Source organism: Globicephala melas, chromosome 19 (genome assembly GCF_963455315.2).
Source record: "Globicephala melas chromosome 19, mGloMel1.2, whole genome shotgun sequence".
Lineage (NCBI taxonomy): Eukaryota > Metazoa > Chordata > Mammalia > Artiodactyla > Delphinidae > Globicephala > Globicephala melas.
The window spans coordinates 34729766-34752022 of NC_083332.1; the positions used below are offsets into that span (position 1 = coordinate 34729766).

Sequence of the window (22257 nt, forward strand, 5' to 3'; positions counted from 1 at the left end):
TAGTTTAGGTGATTTTGAGAGTTGTGGGTCAGTGATGTTTGGGCCATTTTATGGTTGTTAAAAGAGGGACTGAGCCGCATACAAGCAAGCTGGAAATTCAGTTGCCTCTGCAGCTGCAGAAGGCTAATTTCTACATTGGTATTTGGCAAAACTAACAGCTAGAAAAATATCACTCAACTCATATTTTTAAATATTATTATATTAAATGAAATTACACATTATTTATATACTGCTTGCAGTCCTAGTGTCATCAAATATGGTTCTTATTTTGGTTGGTACCTTGCAGGAGGGAGCATATATCCACTTCATCCAGATACAGGGCCCTCTTCCTTCCTTGTTCCTGTCCACATGCAATTAAATGTTTTATCAAATTAAAGTTGAAATATAAATGACAGTTGGAGGGCTCCCCTGGTGGCGCAATGGTTGAGAGTCTGCCTGCCGATGCAGAGGACACGGATTCATGCCCTGGTCCGGGAAGATCCCACATGCCATGGAGCGGCTAAGCCCGTGAGCCATGGCCGCTGAGCCTGTGCGTTTGGAGCCTGTGCTCCGCAACGGGAGAGGCCACAACAGTGAGAGGCCCATGTACCGCAAAAAAAAAAAAAAAAAAAAAAAATGACAGTTGACATCCAGGTTTTTTTCATTTAATTTAGAATTTTATATGGGGTGTAAGTAGAAGATACACTTGGAGGGTTTTTCCAAAATCCAGTGCCCTTCCACACCCAGTCCAACTTAGGCATAATCTTCTTGGCTAGGACTTGGGAATCTGTATTTTCAGTTTTTACATGTTCAGTGCACACCCTGAATAAGAACTGCTGAGCCTTAAGCATGTGTCATATGTATTTTCCAAGTTGCCAGAGGGTCTTTAAAAAATCAGCTTTTATGGGGCATGGCCAAGATGGCAGAGTAGGAAGATCCCAATTTCACCTATTTTCATGGGCACACCTAAATTACACCTATTTACAGACCAACTATCAATGAGAATGTCCTGAAGACTAGCAGAAAAGATCTTGTATAATTAAAGATAATAATTTTAAAAGGAACTACAATGAGATGGGTAGGAGGCGCAGAGATGTCATATAGTCAAGATCCATACCCCTGCATAGGCAACCCACAAACAGGATTATAATTACAATTGCAGAGGTTCCCCTCAAGAGTGAGGGGTCAAAGCCCCACACTGGGCTCCCCAGTCCAGGGGTCCTGCACTGGGAAGATGAGCCCCCAGAACATTTGGCTTGGAAGGCCAGTGGGTCTAACTTTCATGAGAGACAGAGGGCTGTAGAAAATAGAGTCTCCATTCTTAAGGGCACACACAAAATTTCACATGCTTGGAGAACCAGGGCAGAAGGAGGAATTTGAAATGACCTGGGTCAGACTCATTACAGAAGGCAAACATCACCCTGATACTGAAACCAGGCAAAGATATCACAAAAAAGAAAATTGCAGGTCAATATCACTAATGAACATAGATGCAAATTCCTTAACAAAATATTAGCAAATTGAATTCAACAATGCATTAAAAGGAACATATACCATGATCAAGCAGAATTTATGCCAGACATGCAAGGATAGTTCAATATCTGCAAATTGATCACTGAGAAACACCACATCAACAAATTGAAGACTAAAAATCATATGATAATCTCAATAGATATAGAAAAATCTTTTGACAAATTTGGACATCCATTTATGATAAAAACTCTCAAAAAAGTGGATGTAGAGGGAACAAATCTCAACATAATATAGGCCATAGATGACAAACCCACAGGTAACATCATACTCAATAGTGAAAAGCTGAAAGCATTTCCTCTAAGGTCAGGAACAAGATAAGGATGCCCACTTTCACCACTTTTATTCAACTTAGTACTGGAAGTCTTAGCCACAGAACTTTGAAAAGAAAAAGAAATTAAAGGAATCCAGATTGGAAGAAAGAAGTAAAACTGTTACTGTTTGCAGATGACATGATACTATATATAGAAAATCCTAAAGACACCACTGAAAAAAAATTAGAACTCATCAATGAATTCAGTAAAATTGCAGGATACAAAATTAATATACAGAAATCTGTTGTGTTTTTATACACTAGCAATGAGCTACCAGAAAGAGAAATTTAGAAAACGATTCCATTCACAATCACATCAAAAAGAATAAAATACCTAGAAATAAGTCTAACTAAGGTGATAAAAGACGTGTACTCAGAAAACTGTAAGACACTGATGAAAAAATTGAACATGACACAAACAAATGGAAAGATATACCATGTTCATGGATTGGAAAAATTGACATTGTTAAAATGACCTTACTACCCAAGGCAATCTACAGATTCAACACAATTCCTATCAATATACCTATGGAATTTTTCACAGAACTGGAACTAGTATTTCCAAAATTTGTATGGAAATACAAAAGACCCAGAATAGCCAAAACAATATTGAGAAAGAAGAACAAAACTGGAGGTATCATGTTTCTTGATTTCAAACTCTGGTACAAAGCCACAGTAATCGAAACAGTATGATACTGGCATACACACACGCACACACACACACACAAAGACACATAGATCAGTGGAATAGAAGAGAGAGTCCAGAAGTGAACTCACACTTATATGGCCAATTAATGTAGGACAAAGTTAGCAAGAGTATACAATGGGGTAAAGACAGCCTCTTCAATAAATGGTGCTGGGAAAACTGGACAGCAGCATGCAAAAGAATCAAACGACTGCTTTCTCACACCATATACAAAAATACATTCAAAATGGATTAAAGACTTGAATGTAGGACCTGAAACCATAAAATTTGTAGAAGAAAACATAGCCAGTACATTATTTGACATCAGTCTTAGCAATATTTTTTTTTGGATCTGTCTCCCCAGGTAAGGGAAACAAAAGCCAAAACAAACAAATGGGGCTACATCAAACTAAAAAGGTTTTACACAGCAAAGGACGCTATCAACAAAACAAAAAGGCCATCTATTGAATGGGCGAAGATATTTGCAAATGATATATATGATAAGGGGTTAATATCCAAAATATACAAAGAACTCAGAACTCAACATCGATAAAACAAACAACCTGATTTTAAAATGGTCAGAGGACCTGAACAGACATTATTCCAAAGAAGATATACAAAGGCCAACAGGCACATGAAAAGATGTTCAGCATCACTAATCATCAGGGAAATGAAAATCAAAACCACAATGAGATATCACTCACACCTGTTAGAATGGCTGTCATCAAAAAGACAACAAATAGCAAGTGTTGGGGATGTGGAGGAAAGGGAACCCTTGGCATTGTTGGTGGGAATGTAAATTTGGTGCAGTTACTATGCAAAACAGTATGGAGAATTCTCAAAAAAATGAAAATAGAACTGCCATATGATCCACCAGTTTTACTCCTGGGTATTTTTCCAAAGGAGACCTAAACACTAATTTGAAAAGGTATATGTATCCCTATGTCCATTGCAGAATTATTTACAATAGGTAAGATATGGAAGCAATCTAAGTGCCCATCAATAGATGGACATAGAAGATGTGGGGTGTGTGTGTGTGTGTGTGTATCTATATATATATATATAGATACACACACTCAGCCATAAAAAAAGAATGAAATCTTGCCATTTTTGACAATATGGATGGACCTAGAGGTTATTACGCTAAGCAAAATAAGTCAGACAAAGAAAGACAAATATCATGATTTCACTTATATGTGGAATCTAAAACACAAAACAAATGAACAAACAATGAAACAGGAACGTAGTCGTAGATGCAGAGAACAAGCAGGTGGTTGTCAGAGGAGAGGGGGTTGGGGAGAAGAGAAAAACAGGGGAGGGAGATTAAGAAATACAAACTTCCAGCTGTAAAAAAATGAGTCATGATGTGAAATACCCAGTGTGTGGAATATAGTCAATAATTATGTGTTATTGTATGGTGAGAGATGGTAACTAGACTTATCATGGTGCTTTTTTTGAAATATATAGAGATAACAGATCACTATGTTGTGTAACAGGAGCTAACAGTGTTGCAGGGCAATTATACTTCAAAAACAAACAAACGAGTGAACAAAAACTAGCAAACTTATATAAAAAGAGATTGTATTTGTGGTTACTAGAGGCAGGGGTGAGGGAGGGGAAATTGTATGAATGTTGTCAAAAGGTACAAACTTCCAGTTATCAGATAAATAAGTACTAGAGATATAATGTACAGCATAATAACTATAATTAACACTGCCATATGTTACAAAGAAAGTTGTTAGGAGAGTAAATTCTAAGAGTTTTCATCACAAGGAGAAAAAGGTTTTCTGTTTCTTTAATTTTGTATCTGTATGAGATGATGGCTGTTCACTAAACTTACTGTGGTCATCATTTCATGGTACATATAAGTCAAATCATTATGCTGTACACCTTCAACTTACACAGTGCTATATGTCAATTGTATCTCAACAAAACTAGAAGAAAAAAATCAGCTTTCATATCTGACTGATGTGGGTATATCACAATCTCTTTAGCCAATAGTGTGCTCCTGGATATTTATGGGCATAATTTGATGAGTAACTTTGGGAATGAGTACTTTTACTTTTTTACTTTTTTTTTTTTTTTACAGTCCAGGTCTTTTATTTTCTTCACACCCATCATGCCATGAATTCATAGGGAATGGGCTGCAACAGTTCAGGCTCCTTTCCGTTGGTTCTCATGAAGTGTGCTTCTCTGGGTGGAGCAGGCTGGCGCTTCAGTTGACCCCAAGTACCTTTCTCTTTGGCTTCCTTCTTTTTCTGACCATTTTCCTTCACCGGTTTCAGGAAGCTATCTCGGCTCTTAGAGTGCTTAATATGCTCGATAGGCACATTAATTCTCTTGGTAAGAATCTTGCCCTTAACTTGTTTGTTTATAATGATGCCAACAGCATGCCGGGTAACATTGTGGACTCTCCCAGTTTTACCATGGTAACGTTTGTGGGGCATTCCTTTTTGAACAGTGCCCATTCCCTTGATATCTACAGTATCACCTTTCTTGTAGATTCGCATGTATGTGGCCAAAGGAACAACTCTATGTTTTCTAAAAGGCCTAGAGAACATGTAGCAGGTGTTCCTCCTCTTTCCCTTTGTGTTGGTCATTTTGGAGAATTACTGGAAGATGGCAGTTCCGGCCAAAAGGTGAGTACTTTCACTTTTTAAAATTACTTATGGCTTCTGGATTTGCAGAAGATCAACTGGATCAAAGGCCCTTTGATTTGATTTGATTTTTTAATTTTTTATAAATTTATTTATTTTGGGCTGCGTTGGGTCTTCGTTGCTGTGCCTGGGCTTTCTCTAGTTGCGGAGAGCGGGGGCTGCTCTTCATTGCAGTGGGTGGGCTTTTCACTGCGGTGGCTTCTCTTATTGCAGAGCACGGACTCTAGGCACGTGGGCTTCAGTAGTTGTGGATCGCAGGCTCCAGAGCACAGGCTGAGTTGTTGTGGCGCACAGGGTTTAGTTGCTCCATGGCATGTGGGATCTTCCCGGACCAGGTCTCAAACCTGTGTCCCCTGCATTGGCAGGCAGATTCTTAACAACTGTGCCACCAGGGACACCCCAAGGGCCCTTTTAAAATTACTCTCCTTAGGTTCTACAAATTCAATTCCATAGGGTCACATCAGTTCACACTCATCAACAGTACAGGTACATGTATTTCACAATCACTTCTGCTTTGTCATCATTGTAAAAACATAAAATATGTAACACTTTCTTGTTGTAAATTTTTAAAATTATTTATTTACAGAAAAATCCTTTATTTTTTTCAAACAATCTTGAATTTGAATTACTAAATCAAACCCAAACAAAACTTTAGAGACAAATCAGCCTTCGCCTGTGAATTTCCTGTCATCCAGCAGAGGTCAGCAATGTAAAAGGGGAAAAAAAATTCCCTTCCCTCAGGGATCCTGGGATGCAGGTGATATGATACCCTAGAACTTAGAAGGAAAAGAAAACCATACGAAATAGTTACGTTACAAACCTATACCATTAATCATTGTCCCTTTTCCCTGTAAGATTTGGAAAGGGGAAAAGTACAGTTCATTACCTCAAAAGACTGAAATGACTCGCAGGCGGAACAGAGTTTGGGGCCAGCAATTTTTTTCTTTCCTGTTTTTTCTACTTTCCCATCCAGTCCCTAGGAGCCTGCCTCAGATGGGCAGAAAGTAGTTCCTTCCCCTGTGTGTACCTGTTCTTTCTACTCTTGCCTCAGTGGCCCTTTGGGCTCTGGACCTTTCTGCGTGACCCCCAAAGCCCGATTCTTCTCCCTTTCAACCTCTGGTCTTGGCTGAAAGTCACGGGTTTTCCCTCCTGGCAGAGGTGGAACAAGGTGCAAGGTGGGCTCAGGACCTGTACCTGGGAGGCTGCTGTGCCTGGCACTGCCCCAGGTAACAAATCTACAAGATGAACCCCCTTCCCACAGCTGAGACTGACCCAGCCCGCCATAGCTCTTCTGCTCTGCTAAAAGTTTGTAAGTGTGCACCTCATTTTATTCCCTGGGAAGGGAGGAGTGGGGAGAGAAAAACCTGTCCCTTGATTATGTCCAAATACAAAGGAATTCCTGGGCAAAGAAGTTGCTGTGCTCCATGGATGGGTTGGGTCTCAAATTGGGACCTAAAGAATGGATGGGGGGATAAAGGCCAGCAAAGGTGTGTGGAAGCTCGACCATAAATGTGCAGGGCGGACATATATACACTACCAAACGTAAAATAGATAGCTAGTGGGAAGCAGCCGCATAGCACAGGGAGATCAGCTCGGTGCTTTGTGACCACCTAGAGGGGTGGGATAGGGAGGGTGGGAGGGAGGGAGACGTAAGAGGGAAGAGATATGGGAACATATGTATATGTATAACTGATTCACTTTGTTATAAAGCAGAAACTAACACACCATTGTAAAGCAATTATACTCCAATAAAGATGTAAAAAAAAAAAAAAAATGTGCAGGGCGGGGAGAGGGCCAGACCAGTCGGCAGCATGGCTGGTATTGTCACAGTTGCTAGAGCACAACTTTGAGGCTTAGGGAACAGCTTTTATACCTTGACCTGTAGGAAACAGATTTCTTTGTTTAGAGTGGGATGATTGATAAGAGGTGAATTTATCTACCCATCCATCCATTCATCCACTATCTATCATCTATATCTATCTATCTATCTATCTATCTATCTATCTATCTATCTATCTATCTATCTATCTATCTATCTATCTGGGCTCCTTTATAGGCATACCTCATTTTATTTCACTTGACTTTATTATGCTTTACAGATATTGCATTTTTTACAAATTAAAAGTCTGTGACAACCCTGTGTGGAGCAAAACTATCGGTGCTATTTTTCCAAAAGAATTTGCTCACTTTGTGTCTCTATGTCACATTTTGGTAATTCTCACAATATTTCAAACATTCTTCATTATTATATGTGTTATGGTGATCTGTGATGAGTGATCTTTGATCTATTGTAATTGTTTTGCGGCGCCAGAAATCATGCTCATATAAGATGGCAAACTTAATAAATGTTTTGTGTGTTCTGACTACTCCATCTATGGACCATTCCCCTCTGACTCTCCCTCTCCTCAGGCCTCCCTATTCCCCAAGACAAAACTATATTGAAATTTGGCCAGTTAAAAACCCTACAATGGCCTCTCAATATTCGAGAGAAAGAAAGAGTTGCACGTCCCTTATTTCAAATCAAAAGCTAGAAATGAGTAAGCTTACTAAGGAAGGCATGTTGAAAGCTGAGATAGACTGAAAGCTAGGCCTCTTGTGCCAAACTGTTAGCCTCATTGTGAGTGCAAAGGGAAAGTTCTTGAAGGAAATTAAAAGTGCTGCTCCAGCGAACACACTAATGATAAGAAAGCAAAACAGCCTTATTGCTGATATGGAGAAAGTTTTAGTGGTCAGATAGAAGATCAAACCAGTCACAACATTCTCTTAAGCCAAAATCTAGTCTAGGGCTTCCCTGGTGGTGCAGTGGTTGAGAGTCCGCCTGCCGATGCAGGGGACACAGGTTCATGCCCCGGTCTGGGAGGATCCCACATGCCACGGAGAGGCTAAGCCCGTGAGCCATGGCTGCTGAGCCTGCGCATCCGGAGCCTGTGCCCTGCAACGGAAGAGGCCACAACAGTGAGAGGCCCACGTACTGCAAAAAAAAAAAAATCTAATCTAGAGCAAGGCCCTGACTTCCTTTAATTCTGTGACAGCTGAGAGAGGTGAGGAAGCTGCAGAAGAAAAGTTTGAAGCTAGCTGAGCTTGGTTCATGAGGTTTAAGGAAAGAAGGTGTCACCATAACATAGAAGTACAAGGTGATACAGCAAGTGCCAAAGTAGAAACTGCATCAAATCATCCAGATTATCTAGCTAAAATCATTAGTGAAGGTGGCTACACTAAACAACAGATTTTCAATGTAGATTAAACAGCCTTATATTGGAAGAAGATGCCATTCTAGAATTTTCATAGCTAGAGAGGAGAAGTCAATGTCTGGCTTCAAAGCTTCAAAGGACAGGCTGACTCTCTTGTTAGGGGCTAAAGCAGCTGGTGACTTTCAGCTGAAGTCAATGCTCATTTACCATTCTGAAAATCCTAGGGCCCTTAAGGATTATTCTAAATCTACTCTGCCTGTGCTCTATAAATGGAACAACAAGGCCTGGATGACAACACATTTGTTTGCAACATGGTTTGCTGAATATTTTAAGCCCATTGTTCAGACCTATTGCTCAGGAAAAAAAGATTCCTTTCAAAACATTACTGCTCATTGACAGTGCACCTGGTCACCCAAGAGCTCTGATGGAGATGTACAAGATTGTTATTGTTTTCATGCTGCTAACACAACATTCATTCTGCAGCCCATGGATCAAGGACTAATTTCAACTTTCAGGTCTTGTTATTTAAGAAATATATTTCATAAGGCTATAGCTGCCACAGATAGTGATTCCTCTGATGGATCTGGGCAAAGCACATTGAAAACCTTCTGGAAAGGATTCATCATTCTAGATGCCATTAAGAACATTCATGATTCATGGGAAGAGGTCAAAATATCAACACTAACAAGAGTTTAGAAGTTGATTCCAGCCCTCATGGATGACTTTGAAGGGCTCAAGACTTCACTGGAGGAAGTAACTGCGGATGTGATGGAAATAGCAAGAAGCTGGAATTAGAAGTGAAGACTTAAGATGTGACTGAATTGCTGCCATCTCGTGATAGAACTTTAACCGATGAGGAGTTGCTTCTTATGGATGAGCAAAAGAGTGACTTCTTGAGATGGACTCTACTCCTGGTAAAGATGTTGTGAAGATTGTTAAAATGACAACAAGGATTTATGATACTATTGTATATAAATTTAATTGGTAAAGCAGCAGCAGGGTTTGGGAGAATTGACTCCAATTTTGAAAGAAGTCAAACTGTGGGTAAAATGCCATCAAACAGAATTGCATGCTACAGAGAAATCATTCGATCAGTCAGTACACAGACTGCATTGTTGTCTTATCTTTAAAAATTGCTGTAGTCAATCCAGCGTTCAGCAACCACCACCCTTATCAGTCAGCAGCCATCAACATCAAGGCAAGACGCTCCACCAGCAAAAAGGTTATGACTTGCTGAAGGCTCGGATGATTGTTAGTGTATTTTTAGCAATAAAGCATTTTTAAATTAAGGTATGTACATTGGTTTTCTAGACATAATGCTATTGAAGACTTAATAGACTGTTGTAAGATGTAAATATAACTTTTTTTTAAACATCTTTATTAGAGTATAATTGCTTTACAATGGTGTGTTAGTTTCTGCTTTATAACAAAGTGAATCAGTTATACATACACATATGTCCCCATATCTCTTCCCTCTTGCATCTCCCTCCCTCCCACTCTCCCTATCCCACCCCTCCAGGCGGTCACAAAGCACCGAGCTGATCTCCATGTGGTGGGAACCAAAAAAATACAGAGATTGCCCATCTCCTCACTTTCAGTCTGTGTGCATCTTTAGATGTGAAGTGAGTCTCTTTTTCTCTTCACCCCTATAAGGTGGATGTTATTTTGCATGCTGTTGTCCTATAGGTCCCTTAAGTTATCTTCACTTTTTTTTATTTTTTAATGTTTTTATGGTACACGAGGTTCTCACTGTTGTGGCCTCTCCCGTTGCGGAGCACAGGCTCCAGACACGCAGGCCCAGTGGCCATGGCTCACGGGCCCAGCCGCTCTGCAGCATGTGGGATCTTCCCAGACCAGGGCACAAACCCGTGTCCCCCGCATCGGCAGGCGGACTCTCAACTCAAGCCACCAGGGAAGCCCCTATCTTCACTTTTTAAAGTTCTTTTTTTCTCTTTGCTGCTCTGTTTTGTTGAGTTCCACTGCCCTGTCTTCCAGATCACTGATTCTTTTCGGTGCTTCTTCTATTCTGCTGTTGAACCCCTCCAGTGTATTTTTCAGTTCAGTTATTGTATTCTGCAGCTCTGTGATTTGTGTGGTACTTTCTCCTATCTACTCTTTGTTGAAGTTCTGCTGTGTTCATCCATCCTCTCCCAGGTTTCATGAGCATCTTCATGACCATTACTTTTACATTTTTGTCAGGTAAATTACCCATCTCTGTTTCATTAAGGTTTTTTCTGGGGTTTTATCTTGTTCTTTCATTTGGAAAATATTCTTCTGTCTCCGCATTTTGCTTGGCTCTCTGTGTTTGTTTCTATGTATTAGGCAAAACAGTCTTGAAGGAGCAGACTTGAGTAGGAGATCAAGACTTATCATTAACCTTGACCTAGCTCTTGGTCATCTCTTAATCATTTGTGATTGTCTAAGCAGCCTGATTTTTTCTAGCTAGGTCCCAGTTTTTGAGGGTGTCAAGAACTTTCTGATTTTTTCGGATCCCTGGGATCCAGAAATATAATACCCCTTACCACCAGAGTGAACCACTCAGTGGGTATCCCCATTATGGGCTGCATGTGTGTGCTGGCTTTGGTGGGGCCACAGGAGTAATGCAGGGGCAGTGTATTTGCCTGGTCAGGTTTGGTGAGACCGTGGGAACAGTACAGGTGCAGGGCACTCACCCAACTGGCTTTGGTGGGGCTGTAGAAGTGGTAGGGCTGAGGTACTTGCTTGGCCAGCTTTGATTGGGGCCAAGGGAGAGTCTCAGATGCCAGACATGCCCCCTGGTGCTAACAGGTCAGAGGGAGAGTGCAAAAAAGGTGTCTGCCAAGCCGATGCTAGCAAGGTAGAAGGAGAAGCAGAAAGGGTGCCCACCAGTGCCGGTGTCCCCAGAGAGTGTCCTAATAGGTTCCCGCCCCTCCAGCAAATGCTTTAGGATTAACAAATAAATCTTCTTCACATATGGTCTAGGCAGTTTTCAAACTGCTGCTTTTGTGCTTGATCCCAGGGCAAATGAGTCTGTGTACAAGCTCTTAAAGAAAGAAATCTCCATTCCCTATAGGCCTGTGGTTCTCCTGAACATAAGCCCTGTTGGTTTTCAAAACCAGGCGTCCTGGGAGCTGTCTCTCCAGTGCAGGTCCCAAGAGTTAGCATGCCTGATGTGGGGCACAAACCCCTGACTCCTCAGGGATAAGCAGTACATTTGTGAGATCCCTCCTGCTTGTGGGTCACCATACTGGGGATGGGGTTTGGGGAAGACTGCAACTCTGCCTCTCCTACCCATCTCAATGTGACCCTTTGTTGTGGAGGAGCTGATCTACTACTGTGAGTATATATTTACCTTTAGCAGTGAGATTTTTTCTTTTGTAATTTTCATATCTCTAGCTGTGGTCTTTTCATTTCTTCTTAGAGAAGTCCCTTTAGCATTTATTGTAAAGCCAGTTTTCTGGTGCTGAACTCTTTTAGCTTTTGCTTATCTATAAAACTCTTTGTCTTGCCTTCAAACCTGAATGATAGCCTTGCCAGGTAGAGTATTCTTGACTGTAGGTTCTTCCTTTCATGACGTTAAATATATCATGCCACTCCCTTCTGGCATGCAGAGTTTCTGCTGAAAAGTCAGCTGATAGACTTATGGGAATTTCCTTGTACATAACTAGTTGCTTTATCCTTGGTGCTTTTAATAGTCTCTATCATTAACTTTTGCAATTTTAATTACAGTGTGTCTTGGTGTGGACCACTTTGATTTGATCTTGTTTGGGACACTCTGTACTTCCTAGACCCGGATGTCTGTTTCCTTTCCCATGTTAGGAAAGTTTTCAGCTATCATTTCTTCAAATAAGTTTTCTGCCCCTTTCTCTCTCTTCTCCTTCTGGGACCCCTGTATTGCAAATGTTAGTATACTTGATGCTGTCCCAGAGGTCTTTTAAACTATTGTAATTTTTTTTAATTCTTTTTTTTTCCTGTTGTGCTTCAATGAGCCCCACTGCTCTGTCCTGCGGTTCACTGATTTGTTCCTCTGTATCACCTATTTTACTGCTGATTCCTTCTAGCGTATTTTTAATTTCAGTTATTATATTCTTCAGTTCTACTTTTCTTTATGTTTTCTAACTCTTTGTTATACTTCTCACTGTGTTCATCCATTCCTCTCCTGAGTTTGTTGAGCATCTTTATATTCATTACCTTGAAGTCTTTATTGAGTAGATTGCTTGTCTCCACTTTGCTTAGTTCTTCCAGGGTTTTATCTTGTTCCTTCATTGTGACATATTTTTCCATTGCCTCATTTTGCCTAACTCAGTTTTTATTTCTGTGTATTGGATAGGTCAGTTACATTTCCCAGTCTTGGAGGAGTGGCCTCATGTAGGGGTTGTCCTATGGGGCCCAGCAGCACACTCCCCTCTGATCACCAAAATTATAGGCTCTAGTGGTGCCACCTGTGGTGGGTGCATGGGTCCTTCTATTTTGGCAGGGCCAACTACTGTGAGTCCACGGGTAGGTGGGGCTGGTCCCGGCCCCGGTGGCTGCCAGTGGGTCCTGGGGGCAGAGCCGTCCCAGGGCTGGTCCCAGCCCATTGGTGGCAGGGCCATGTGCCAGTGTGGCTGGCTGCTGAGGCTGGGTGGTTTCATGGCTGGTGGGTAAGGCTGGGTCCTCGGCCTGCTGATGGTCAGGGCTATGTCCCAGAGTGGCTGGCGGCTCAGCCTAGGGGGTCCTTGGACTCGTGCCAGCTAGCCAGGGGCCAGTTAAGATTCAGTGCTAATAGACTAGAGGAAGTGCTCCGAAACGGCACTTGCCAGCGCCCGGGTCCTTGTGGTAGAACAAGCTCCCGTAAATGGCTTACGCTGTCATCTTTTCCTGTAGGGGGAATCCCTGTTGCCTCCTGCCTCTTCAGGAGGCTCTCCAAGATTAGCTAGTGGGTCAGATCCAGGCTCCTTTCGAGTTACTGCCTCTGTGCTGGGTCTAGGAGTATGTGATATTTTATGTGCACCCTTTCCCACAGCCCTCCAGCTCTCCTGTATGCTGGCCTTCAAAGCCAGAGATTCTGGGGGCTGGTCTTCCTCGTGCAGATTCCCCAGGTTGGGGGGCCTGATACGGGGCTCAGACTCCTCACTCCTTGGGGAGAACCTCTTCAACTGTGATTATCCTCCCATTTGTGGGTCACCTACACAGGGGGTGTGGGTCTTCTCTGTCCGTCCTCTCATATTGTGTTTCCTTCTCTGTATCTTAGCTGTGGAAGACCTTTTCTGCTAGTCTGCAGGTCATTCTCATTGATAGTCGCTCTGTTTGGTGTGCCTGTTGGAGGAGGTGAGCTCAGGGTCTTCCTACTCCGCCATCTTGGCCACTCCCTTACAAAATGGTTTTCCTGAAAATAAGTTACTCAGTGGGAAAAGCTGACCACTGATGGTCAGCTAGTAACATAAGGGTGGGACAACCTTGTCCACCGTCATGACCACTAGGTAGGTGACCAGGCGTTGTCTTCATCACTGTTACTACAGCCACTTCCTTGAACTAAAGGAAAATTTTCCTTTTGACACTCAAATCTCTGGACAGAAATCACGTTGTGTTGATGCTGCCACAGGCCTTCTGGTGCTCTGTTGTGATCAGGTGATTGGATTCCCCAGATTCAATCCAATTCTGGGACTAGCAGAAGCAGAGCACATGTGGGGAACTTTAGCCGGGGTGGATCTTGGAGGAGAGAGCTGCACTCTTTTTTTTTTTTTTTTGCGGTACGCAGGCCTCTCACCACTGTGGCCTCTCCCGTTGCGGAGCACAGGCTCCGGACGCGCAGGCTCAGCAGCCATGGCTCACGGGCCCAGCTGCTCCGCGGCATGTGGGATCCTCCCGGACCGGGGCACGAACCCGTGTCCCCTGCATCGGCAGGCAGACTCCCAACCACTGCGCCACCAGGGAAGCCCCTAAACTTTTTAATATTGCATTTATGTTGGTATGTATTATAAGTGTTCCAGAAATTGCATGAAATTCCTAAAATCTGAGACGTCCTAGTATGTTATCACTTGTAATTCCAGTTATTATCTTAAAATGTTGTGTGTGTCACAGAAATAACCAAATTTCCTTATCAATTGCATTGTAATGAACTCTAATCAGATCTTTAACCATGGCTATTTTAAGTCTTTTGTTATTTACATGTAGTTATTGTTTTACTCTGATGCTTTTGCAAAAGCGTTCCTACAAAAGTGTTTCATCTTCAGAGAAATTCATAGAAAGGATTCTGACAGGTACTCTAGAATACAGATTCCTGATAACTTTCAGATCATACCACAAAACTGGGTAAGAATTTTCAGAACTCTAAGGAAAAACTAGATTCATAGAATTGCTAACAAAAGATCGAGATCAACAATAATTAATTACATAGGACTAAATGAACTGATAAAGATCATTATAATTTTTGGTGATGACTTTTTGTTTGAAACGTTGCTGGTTCTCTTATGTTTTGTTTTTCCAGATTTAAGGAAACCTGTTTTCTTTCTCTTGAAGCTATTGACAAGTTAAATCAGTTATACCGTAGTGAACAAAGACGAAACCTTTACTTTTTCTCCCTACCCAATCCCTTCAAATTTCAGAAACTCTTGAGTATTCTTTTCATGCCAATATAGTTTGGTGTTTCAGTAAGTTCAATAAGAGTCTGTTCTCCTTGTAACAGAACACAATAACATTGGATAGATTATCAAAGCTTTTTTATTAATTAATTTACTTATTTATTTTGACTGCACCAGGTCTTAGTTGAGGCAGGCAGGCTTCTTAGTTGCAGCATGTGGACTCTTAGTTGAGGCATGCGTGCAGGATCTAGTTCCCCAATCAGGAATCGAACCTGGGCCCTCTGCCTTGAGAGCGTGGAGTTTTACCCACTGGACCACCAGGGAAGTCATATATTACCAAAGTTTTGAGTAGAATGTCATATTTAAAAGAGATGTAGGGACTTCCCTGGTGGCACAGTGGTTAAGAATCCACCTTCCAATGCAGGGGACGTGGGTTCGATCCCTGGTCAGGGAACTAGATCCCACATGCATGCCACAACTAAGAGTTTGCATGCCACACTAAGGAGCCTGCTGGCCACAACTAAGGAGCACACGTGCTGCAACTAAGGAGCCCTCAAGCTGCAACTAAAGAGCACATGTGCTGCAACTGAGCCAGTGAGCTGCAACTAAGGAGCCCGTGGGTTGCAACTAAGGAGTCCACCTGCCACAACTAAGAGCCGGTGCAACAAAAATAAATAATAAAATAAAATAAATAGAAAATTTAAAAAAAAAATTCCCAGCTCCGTTTTGAAAAAAAAAGAGAGATGTATAAAGGCTCAAATTGACCAGACAACTTTAAGGAACTGCTTGAAAAAATCAGCCTGGTACCTTGCTTACAGGGTTCCCAGCAACCTTACCAGGTGAGTAAGGCAGGTAACTTCCTGGCAGACCCAGGAACCTCAAGAAGAGAGGAATTTACCCAAACTATAGGTATTGCAAGTAAAAACTGATGGTGAGTTCTTGGCCTTAGAGGCTTTTTAAGAGTTCAGTCTGAGATTCCTTATGAAAAGTGCCAGTGAAGCAGTCTCAAAAAGAACGTATATGGTCAACTATTCTTGCTGCACTTATGTAAATAATCAAGCCAAATTCGATACAAACAAATTAAGTTTTACTGTGATTATCCTTGGAAAATAAGAAATGTGGATGGTTGTAGAGAGAAAAATTATTTTTGCATAATCCTGATAATTGCCTTTGAAGTTTTGCTATATACCTGTTAATTGGACTGGATCTTGAATTCTTCTAGTTTCCTCAAATATCTGGCTACAAATCTCCAAACTAATGTTTCTAATTATCTCCCACCCTTCTGATTTAGAATCACTAAGAACAAAGACTGCCCTTGGATCTCCTTGGAAGGATCCAGGTCTTCCTCCTACTACCCAGACGGCAGCCAAACTTCAGGAACTTGAACCTTAGATATATAACTCACAGCTGAAAAAGGCTCCACCTGTCATCTGGTCCTGTACAAATGCTGGAGGCCACCACATCAAACTGACTGGAGAGAAGCAGCTGACGTCAAGGTAGACTTCTTCCACCAAAGATGTCGGATCGGGACTTCATACTTTAACTAAATATGAAACCTTTTTTTTCTTCTCTTTCTTTCCTTTACTCTGGCATTGGCCTAGTAAGATGATGCCATTATCCATATCTCCAAGACCATTGCTAAAGGGGGTAAGTTTTCAGACTGCTGGATTTGTCGTTTAAAAAACTCTTATCTGTCCATGATGCCAGGGTCACCCTGGTCCATTTCCTTATCTCTGGTTAACAGCCCCAAACATGGGAAACCTTGTGTCCAGGCTCTATGCAAAGAAAAGTACATGAGGAAAGGGTAACCAGAATAAAACTGCCTGTGTGGTCTACAGACCCTTTTACTGGCCTCCATGGCTGTCACCTTTCCAATCCTGAGCCAAAAACTTAAATGGGAATTACCAGGAGGCATTCAATTTTCAAGATTCGCTTCCTTTGAAGGAAGGCCCTACTTCCCTGGTTAGGAGTAAATGTAAATGAGGCTGTGATCAGGAACCTCTTCTTAACTCTTGAAAGTATTATGGAATCTGCCACTAAAGCAATAGCTCCGAAAAATTCTGAGACTCTGGCCAAAGTTGTTTTTGATAATAGGATAGCCCTTGATTATCTTTTAGCTGAGCAAGGAGGTAACTGTGCTTTGGCCAACACCACTTGCTGCACTTGGATTAATATTTCTGGGGAAGTAACTTAGTTACATAAGAACAGTTATATAAGATCACTGAGCAAGCCACTTGGCTTAAAAAAGTGACTTCTTCAATAAGTCTTTCTTGGACTTATTTGATTTTGATTGGTTTGGGTCTTAGGGACCATGGCTCTAGAGTGCACTCCAAACATTGAGAATTATCTTGCTAATTACAATCATAATCATTTCTGTGGTGCATTGTATTCTCCCAAAGGTTTTAAATACGCGTTCATACGCATTCCCAGCTGCTAACGACCACGCAAATGATCTCACTAAGATAAAGACACAGACCTACTAGAGAATGGACTTGAGGGTATGGGGAGGGGGAAGGGTAAACTGTGACAAAGTGAGAGAGTGGCATGGACATATATACACTACCAAACGTAAAATAGATAGCTAGTGGGAGGCAGCCGCATAGCACAGGGAGATCAGCTCAGTGGTTTGTGACCACCTAGAGGGGTGGGATAGGGAGGGTGGGAGGGAGGGAGACGCAAGAGGGAAGAGATATGGGAACATATGTATATGTATAACTGATTCACTTCGTTATAAAGCAGAAACTACCACACCATTGTAAAGCAATTATACTCCAATAAAGATGTTTAAAAAAAGAAAAGAAGGAAAGAGAATAACCACTTAAGTATTATGAACCTGAAGCCATGACCTGTGACCGTCACGGGGATTAGACAAAAACATGATGAGCTATGGACACCACACAAAGGATCCACAAAAGTGACCGGTAGCTGAGAGTGGTGCTGATGCCTTAGATTTTGATCGCATCTCTCAGTTAAGCCAAGAATTTGATCAAAAGAGGGGAAATGTTAAAAAAAAGAAAAGAAACAACAGACCCCAAATGCAGTCACTTGTGCTAAGCCCTCGTCACCAAATGAAGATTTAGTACCTAACTTAATTGTAGTTTCAACCTTCCCCAGGAATGTAATCTTAACCAGTCAGTCTGGAATTTCCTGGTCAGCACCAGTGAGGTAGTATGCCTAATAGACCCTCTTATCCCCTCAAAGAAGGTAACCCTGCCTGAAATCATCATTTTTGTTTGTTTATGACTTCCTTGTCCTACTTCTTCTCTGCCTTTAAAACCTTTTCTTTTCTGCTTGCTAGATGGGATGCCGCTTGGTTCGTGAATCATTTGAAAAGCCAATTAGATCTTCAAATTTACGAAGTAGAACTTTGTTTTTTAACATGGGATATTATACATGATGGGATTTTTAAAATATTTATTTTTTTGAAATACAATACACATACCATAACATTCACCTTTTTAAAGTGTACAGTTTAGTGATATTAGTATATTCACAAAGTTGTTTAACCATCACCAGTATCCAATCTCAGAAAATTTTCATCACACGTAAAAGAAACCTTATACCCATTAGGAGTCATTCCTTATTCCCCTCGTCCCCAGCCCATAGAAACCTCTAATCTACGTTCTGTCTCTATGGATTTGCTTATTGTGAACATCTCATAAATAGAATCATACAATATCTGGCCTTTTGTGTCTGGCTTTTTCCATTAGCATACTGTTTTTAAGGTTCCTCCACATTGTAGCAAGTATCCGTACTTCATTTCTTTTTATGTCTGAATAATATTCCATTGTGTGGTTAGATCATATCTCTTTGTCCATTCATCAGTTGATGGACATTTTGGTTGTTTCCACTTTCAACTTTTTTGAAGAATGCTGCTATTTGAGTACAAGTTTTTGTGTGGACATATTTTCAGTTAGCTTGGGTATATACCTAGGAGTGAAATTGCTATGAAATACGGTAATTCTAAGTTTAATTTTTTAATTTTTTCTGAGTTTAATTTTTGACGAACTGCCGAACTGTGTCCCAAAGCAGCCATAACTATTTTATAACCTGTTTTATTTTCCTTCACAATGGATCATGACTGTATTCCCTTGTCCGTATGTAGAGGTATGCATCTCTAGTTTGAGTGAATGTGTAGTATTGTCTTAGCCAGCTAAGGATCAATATCACAGTGTATTTGGAGAATTCTCTTTTGGACACTTAATGATTCAATGAAACAGGCTTTAAGCATCCTCCTTGCATCCCCATCAGGTAAATGACACTCTTCCAGGTATACCCAGAGCACTTTGTATCCCTTTATTTTGGTGCTTTCACATTGCATGGCAAGCCACCCCTTCCCCCATCTATCTTATCTATTACATGGTGAGCTCCTCTGGGCACTAGAACATGTCTTAAATTTATCTTTGTATCCATACTACCTAGCACAGAGGCAGGCATTTGATAAATGTTTGAAGAATGAATAAATAAAGGGAATAATGAATAAATGGAAGGATGGATGGTTAGAGCGAGGGATTATGAAGAGATGGAGTTCCTTTACTATAAGAACATTCTGTCCAAAGATCCCTGCGTGGAGAGGTAATGAGTTCCCTGACCCTGGAGGTGTGCAACAGGAGGCTGAGTTAATTGGCAGGAATATTGAAAAGTTAATCCAGGCATCAAAAGGGAAATGGGATGAAATTTAAGATGCTTCCAAAGTGGAAAGCATGGAACTCTATGAAATAGAAGCTCAGGGAAGCTAAGAGATTTGCCCTAAGTTCTCCAGCTGGGCAGCTGTGGAGCTAGGAGTTGCTCTGAAAGTTTTCAAGTTGTTCTGAGGACCCCAGGCCAAAGCCTCCCCTTGTCTAAAGGCCTCTGTCTGCTTGTGTCTGCCTTGGGTAGCCCACAGCACACTAAGGTTAGAGTCCAGGAAGGGAAAAACACTTATGAAACAAGTTGTTGAATGAGTAGGTGGCTATCTGTAATCAGAGAGTTTAATCCAGACTCTTTTGATAAAAGAGGGTAAACTCTGGGAGGGCGGGGCTTGGAGGCACCAACAGCCGCCCATTGCATCTTTGGGAAGGGGAAGAGCTTTTCTGTTGTCTCTTCATCAGGCTATTGGGTGGCGGGGGCAGAGCTGGGGGTGGGAGCTGGAGGGGGGTGGGAACTGGGGGGTAGACTCCTAAGGCCCTCTATGGGCACAGAGACCTGCAGGCCCAGAAGTTGCTGTCCTTCCACGATGTGGCTTCTTCTTCTGGTCCTGACTTCCCTCGCCACTTCCACGGCTTGGGGTGAGTCCTTCTGAAATGCAAATAGCGGGGGCATCTTTGGAAATCTTCCTGGGGGACAAGGTAGAGGAGATGCGTACAGGGCAAAGGAGTGACAGGCCGGGTTCTGCAGTAGCACGCGCTGTCAGGACTCTGAGTCTCTGCCCAGCCAGCCCCAGTGACAGGAGACAGAGAGGAAGGTAACCGGACTATGCCACGTGCAGGAGCGCAGCCAGCTAACCTCACCCCTGGCAGTTGAGGACTTTGGCAAGCCCCGTGTATCAAGGCAACCCCTTGATTATTAGTCCAGATATTGCCAAAAGTGGGTTAGCAGAATATTGATATCCACTCTGGAGTCAGAGTGTGTGGGTTCGCATCCAGCTCAGCACTTAGTACTGTGTGTTCTTCGGCGAGGGATGTCCCTTTTCTGTGCCTCAGTTTTGCATTTCTAAAATGGGGGTGACAACTGTATCTACCTCACTGGGCTGTTGTAAGGTTGAAATGGGTTGTTGTTTCTAAAGAGTGCCTGGAATGGAGAAAGAAAAATAAAGTAATTCATAAATAAAGGGGTTGTTTTAAGATATAGTATATTAATAGACAGTCTGAGGTGTGGTAAGGCCACGGATCAGGAGTCAACTGCCACTGAAAAGATAGTTTGTTACTCACAGCTCCCCAGAGGAGGGGGCGTGACACCACCATGGTGGGCCACAGGTGAGGCACCGGGTGCATCAGGAGGCAGAGGAAGGAACGAGGAATTCGGCGCAAGAACCTTTATCTTGGTTGCTGGGGGCAAGGTCGAGGTGAAGCAGAATAAGCAGGTTTGGGATTGGCAAACTAGCCAATTGCAACGGGCTCTGGGGCTTAGGGAGTTCCCACAGTTGTCAGGTACTTGGCCTGGAGTGATTAGGGCAGGATGATAGTGGCCAGATGTGGAGGGCCGGATAGAGAAGGTAGTTGGGGTACAGGCTCTGGCACGCTTGAAGGGGAAGTTCATTCCTATCATTAGGGATTGGCGAACTCTGGGAGGGGCAGTCCCTCCAGAATCAGCAAGGCCCCAGATGTCAAGGCATCAGAATACAGAACATAAAAGACCTGGTTAATACAACGGTGCAGCAAGGGACCTCAGAATGCATCTGTGCCATTTTATAGGTGGGGAAACTGAGACTCAGAGAGGGAAATGTACATGCCCAAGGTCAACCGGAAAATCATGCTCTGAATTCTATCTCTAACTCCTGATTCCAGAGCCAGTGCTCTGGCTGTCAGTGCACTGACAGCCCAGGCTCCACTGGGTTTTCTCTTCTTCCTGGGCCTATGACACTGTGAGAGGCCTGGAACTGAGGGTAAGAGAAGAGTAAGAACCAAATTAGGGGCAGATTATTCCCTTACTGCTGTTTACCCCCTGGCAGGGCCATGCCAGTTCTACCTTTAGAAAGTCCATACTGGCTGCCTCCATTTCCTCAGTTACCTCATCTGTAAAATGGGCATATTAATGTCTACCTAGCAAGGCTTTTGTGAAGATTAGTTTAAAGGAACTGGAATGCCCATGTAGCACATAGTAAGTGCTCAGTATACAAACATTACATATAACACAAGTGGTAACTGCTGCTGTTACCAGTATTGCCTATACCTCTCAGCCAATTGCCCACTTTTTTACCTTTGCCATTTGGACATCTGTCCACTTCATCTCTCTTGAACGTTATCATCGGATTTGTCCGTAAGACCAAATCTGGGTTATTCTTTTCTATTCTGGCCACATACTTTGAGAGAGAGGTTGACCTTGTGTCTATATATAAAGGGGAACAATTGGGAGGATGAGAGGCTGGAAATCGTTTCCTGTTAGGATGCTTAAACAAACTGAAGCTGTTGAGGACGGACAAGAGAAGACTTGAGGGATGGGTATGAACATGGGTCACTAAGGCTGCCTGTCACATGAAGGTGCAGGATGTCCCAGAGCAGGTAGGACCAGGACTGATGTGGCAGCTTCAGGGAGACGCATTTCAGCTCAGTGAGAAAGAACTGTCTGCTCCACGAGAAGGGGACAGATGGAATCTGGGCCCATCTCGCTCCCTCTGGATGACCGTGCTCAGAGCCAGCAGAAGGGGCCTCTTCAAGCTGAT

The 22257-nt window shown here is 42.3% G+C and overlaps 2 protein-coding genes across 2 annotated transcripts in view; one reads left to right on the top strand and one right to left on the bottom strand.

Annotated features, from left to right (window-relative positions):
* Positions 1-4609: 4609 nt before the first annotated feature.
* Positions 4610-5125, bottom strand: LOC115847827 (large ribosomal subunit protein eL21-like). Its single transcript, XM_060289397.1, has one exon. The coding sequence runs from the start codon at positions 5105-5107 to the stop codon at positions 4625-4627; it is 483 nt and encodes a 160-aa protein (XP_060145380.1). The 5' UTR covers positions 5108-5125; the 3' UTR covers positions 4610-4624.
* Positions 5126-16502: 11377 nt separating this feature from the next.
* The window catches only part of LOC115850320 (liver carboxylesterase-like), a 42146-nt gene continuing 36391 nt past the window's right edge, over positions 16503-22257 (top strand). Inside the window, 1 exon segment of the mRNA XM_060289753.2 lies at positions 16503-16544. The gene's annotated coding sequence lies outside the window, so the exon portion shown is untranslated.

Coding starts and splice junctions, on each gene's coding strand:
- LOC115847827 (XM_060289397.1), bottom strand. CDS start 5,107: ATGACCAACACAAAGGGAAAGAGGAGGAACACCTGCTACATGTTCTCT.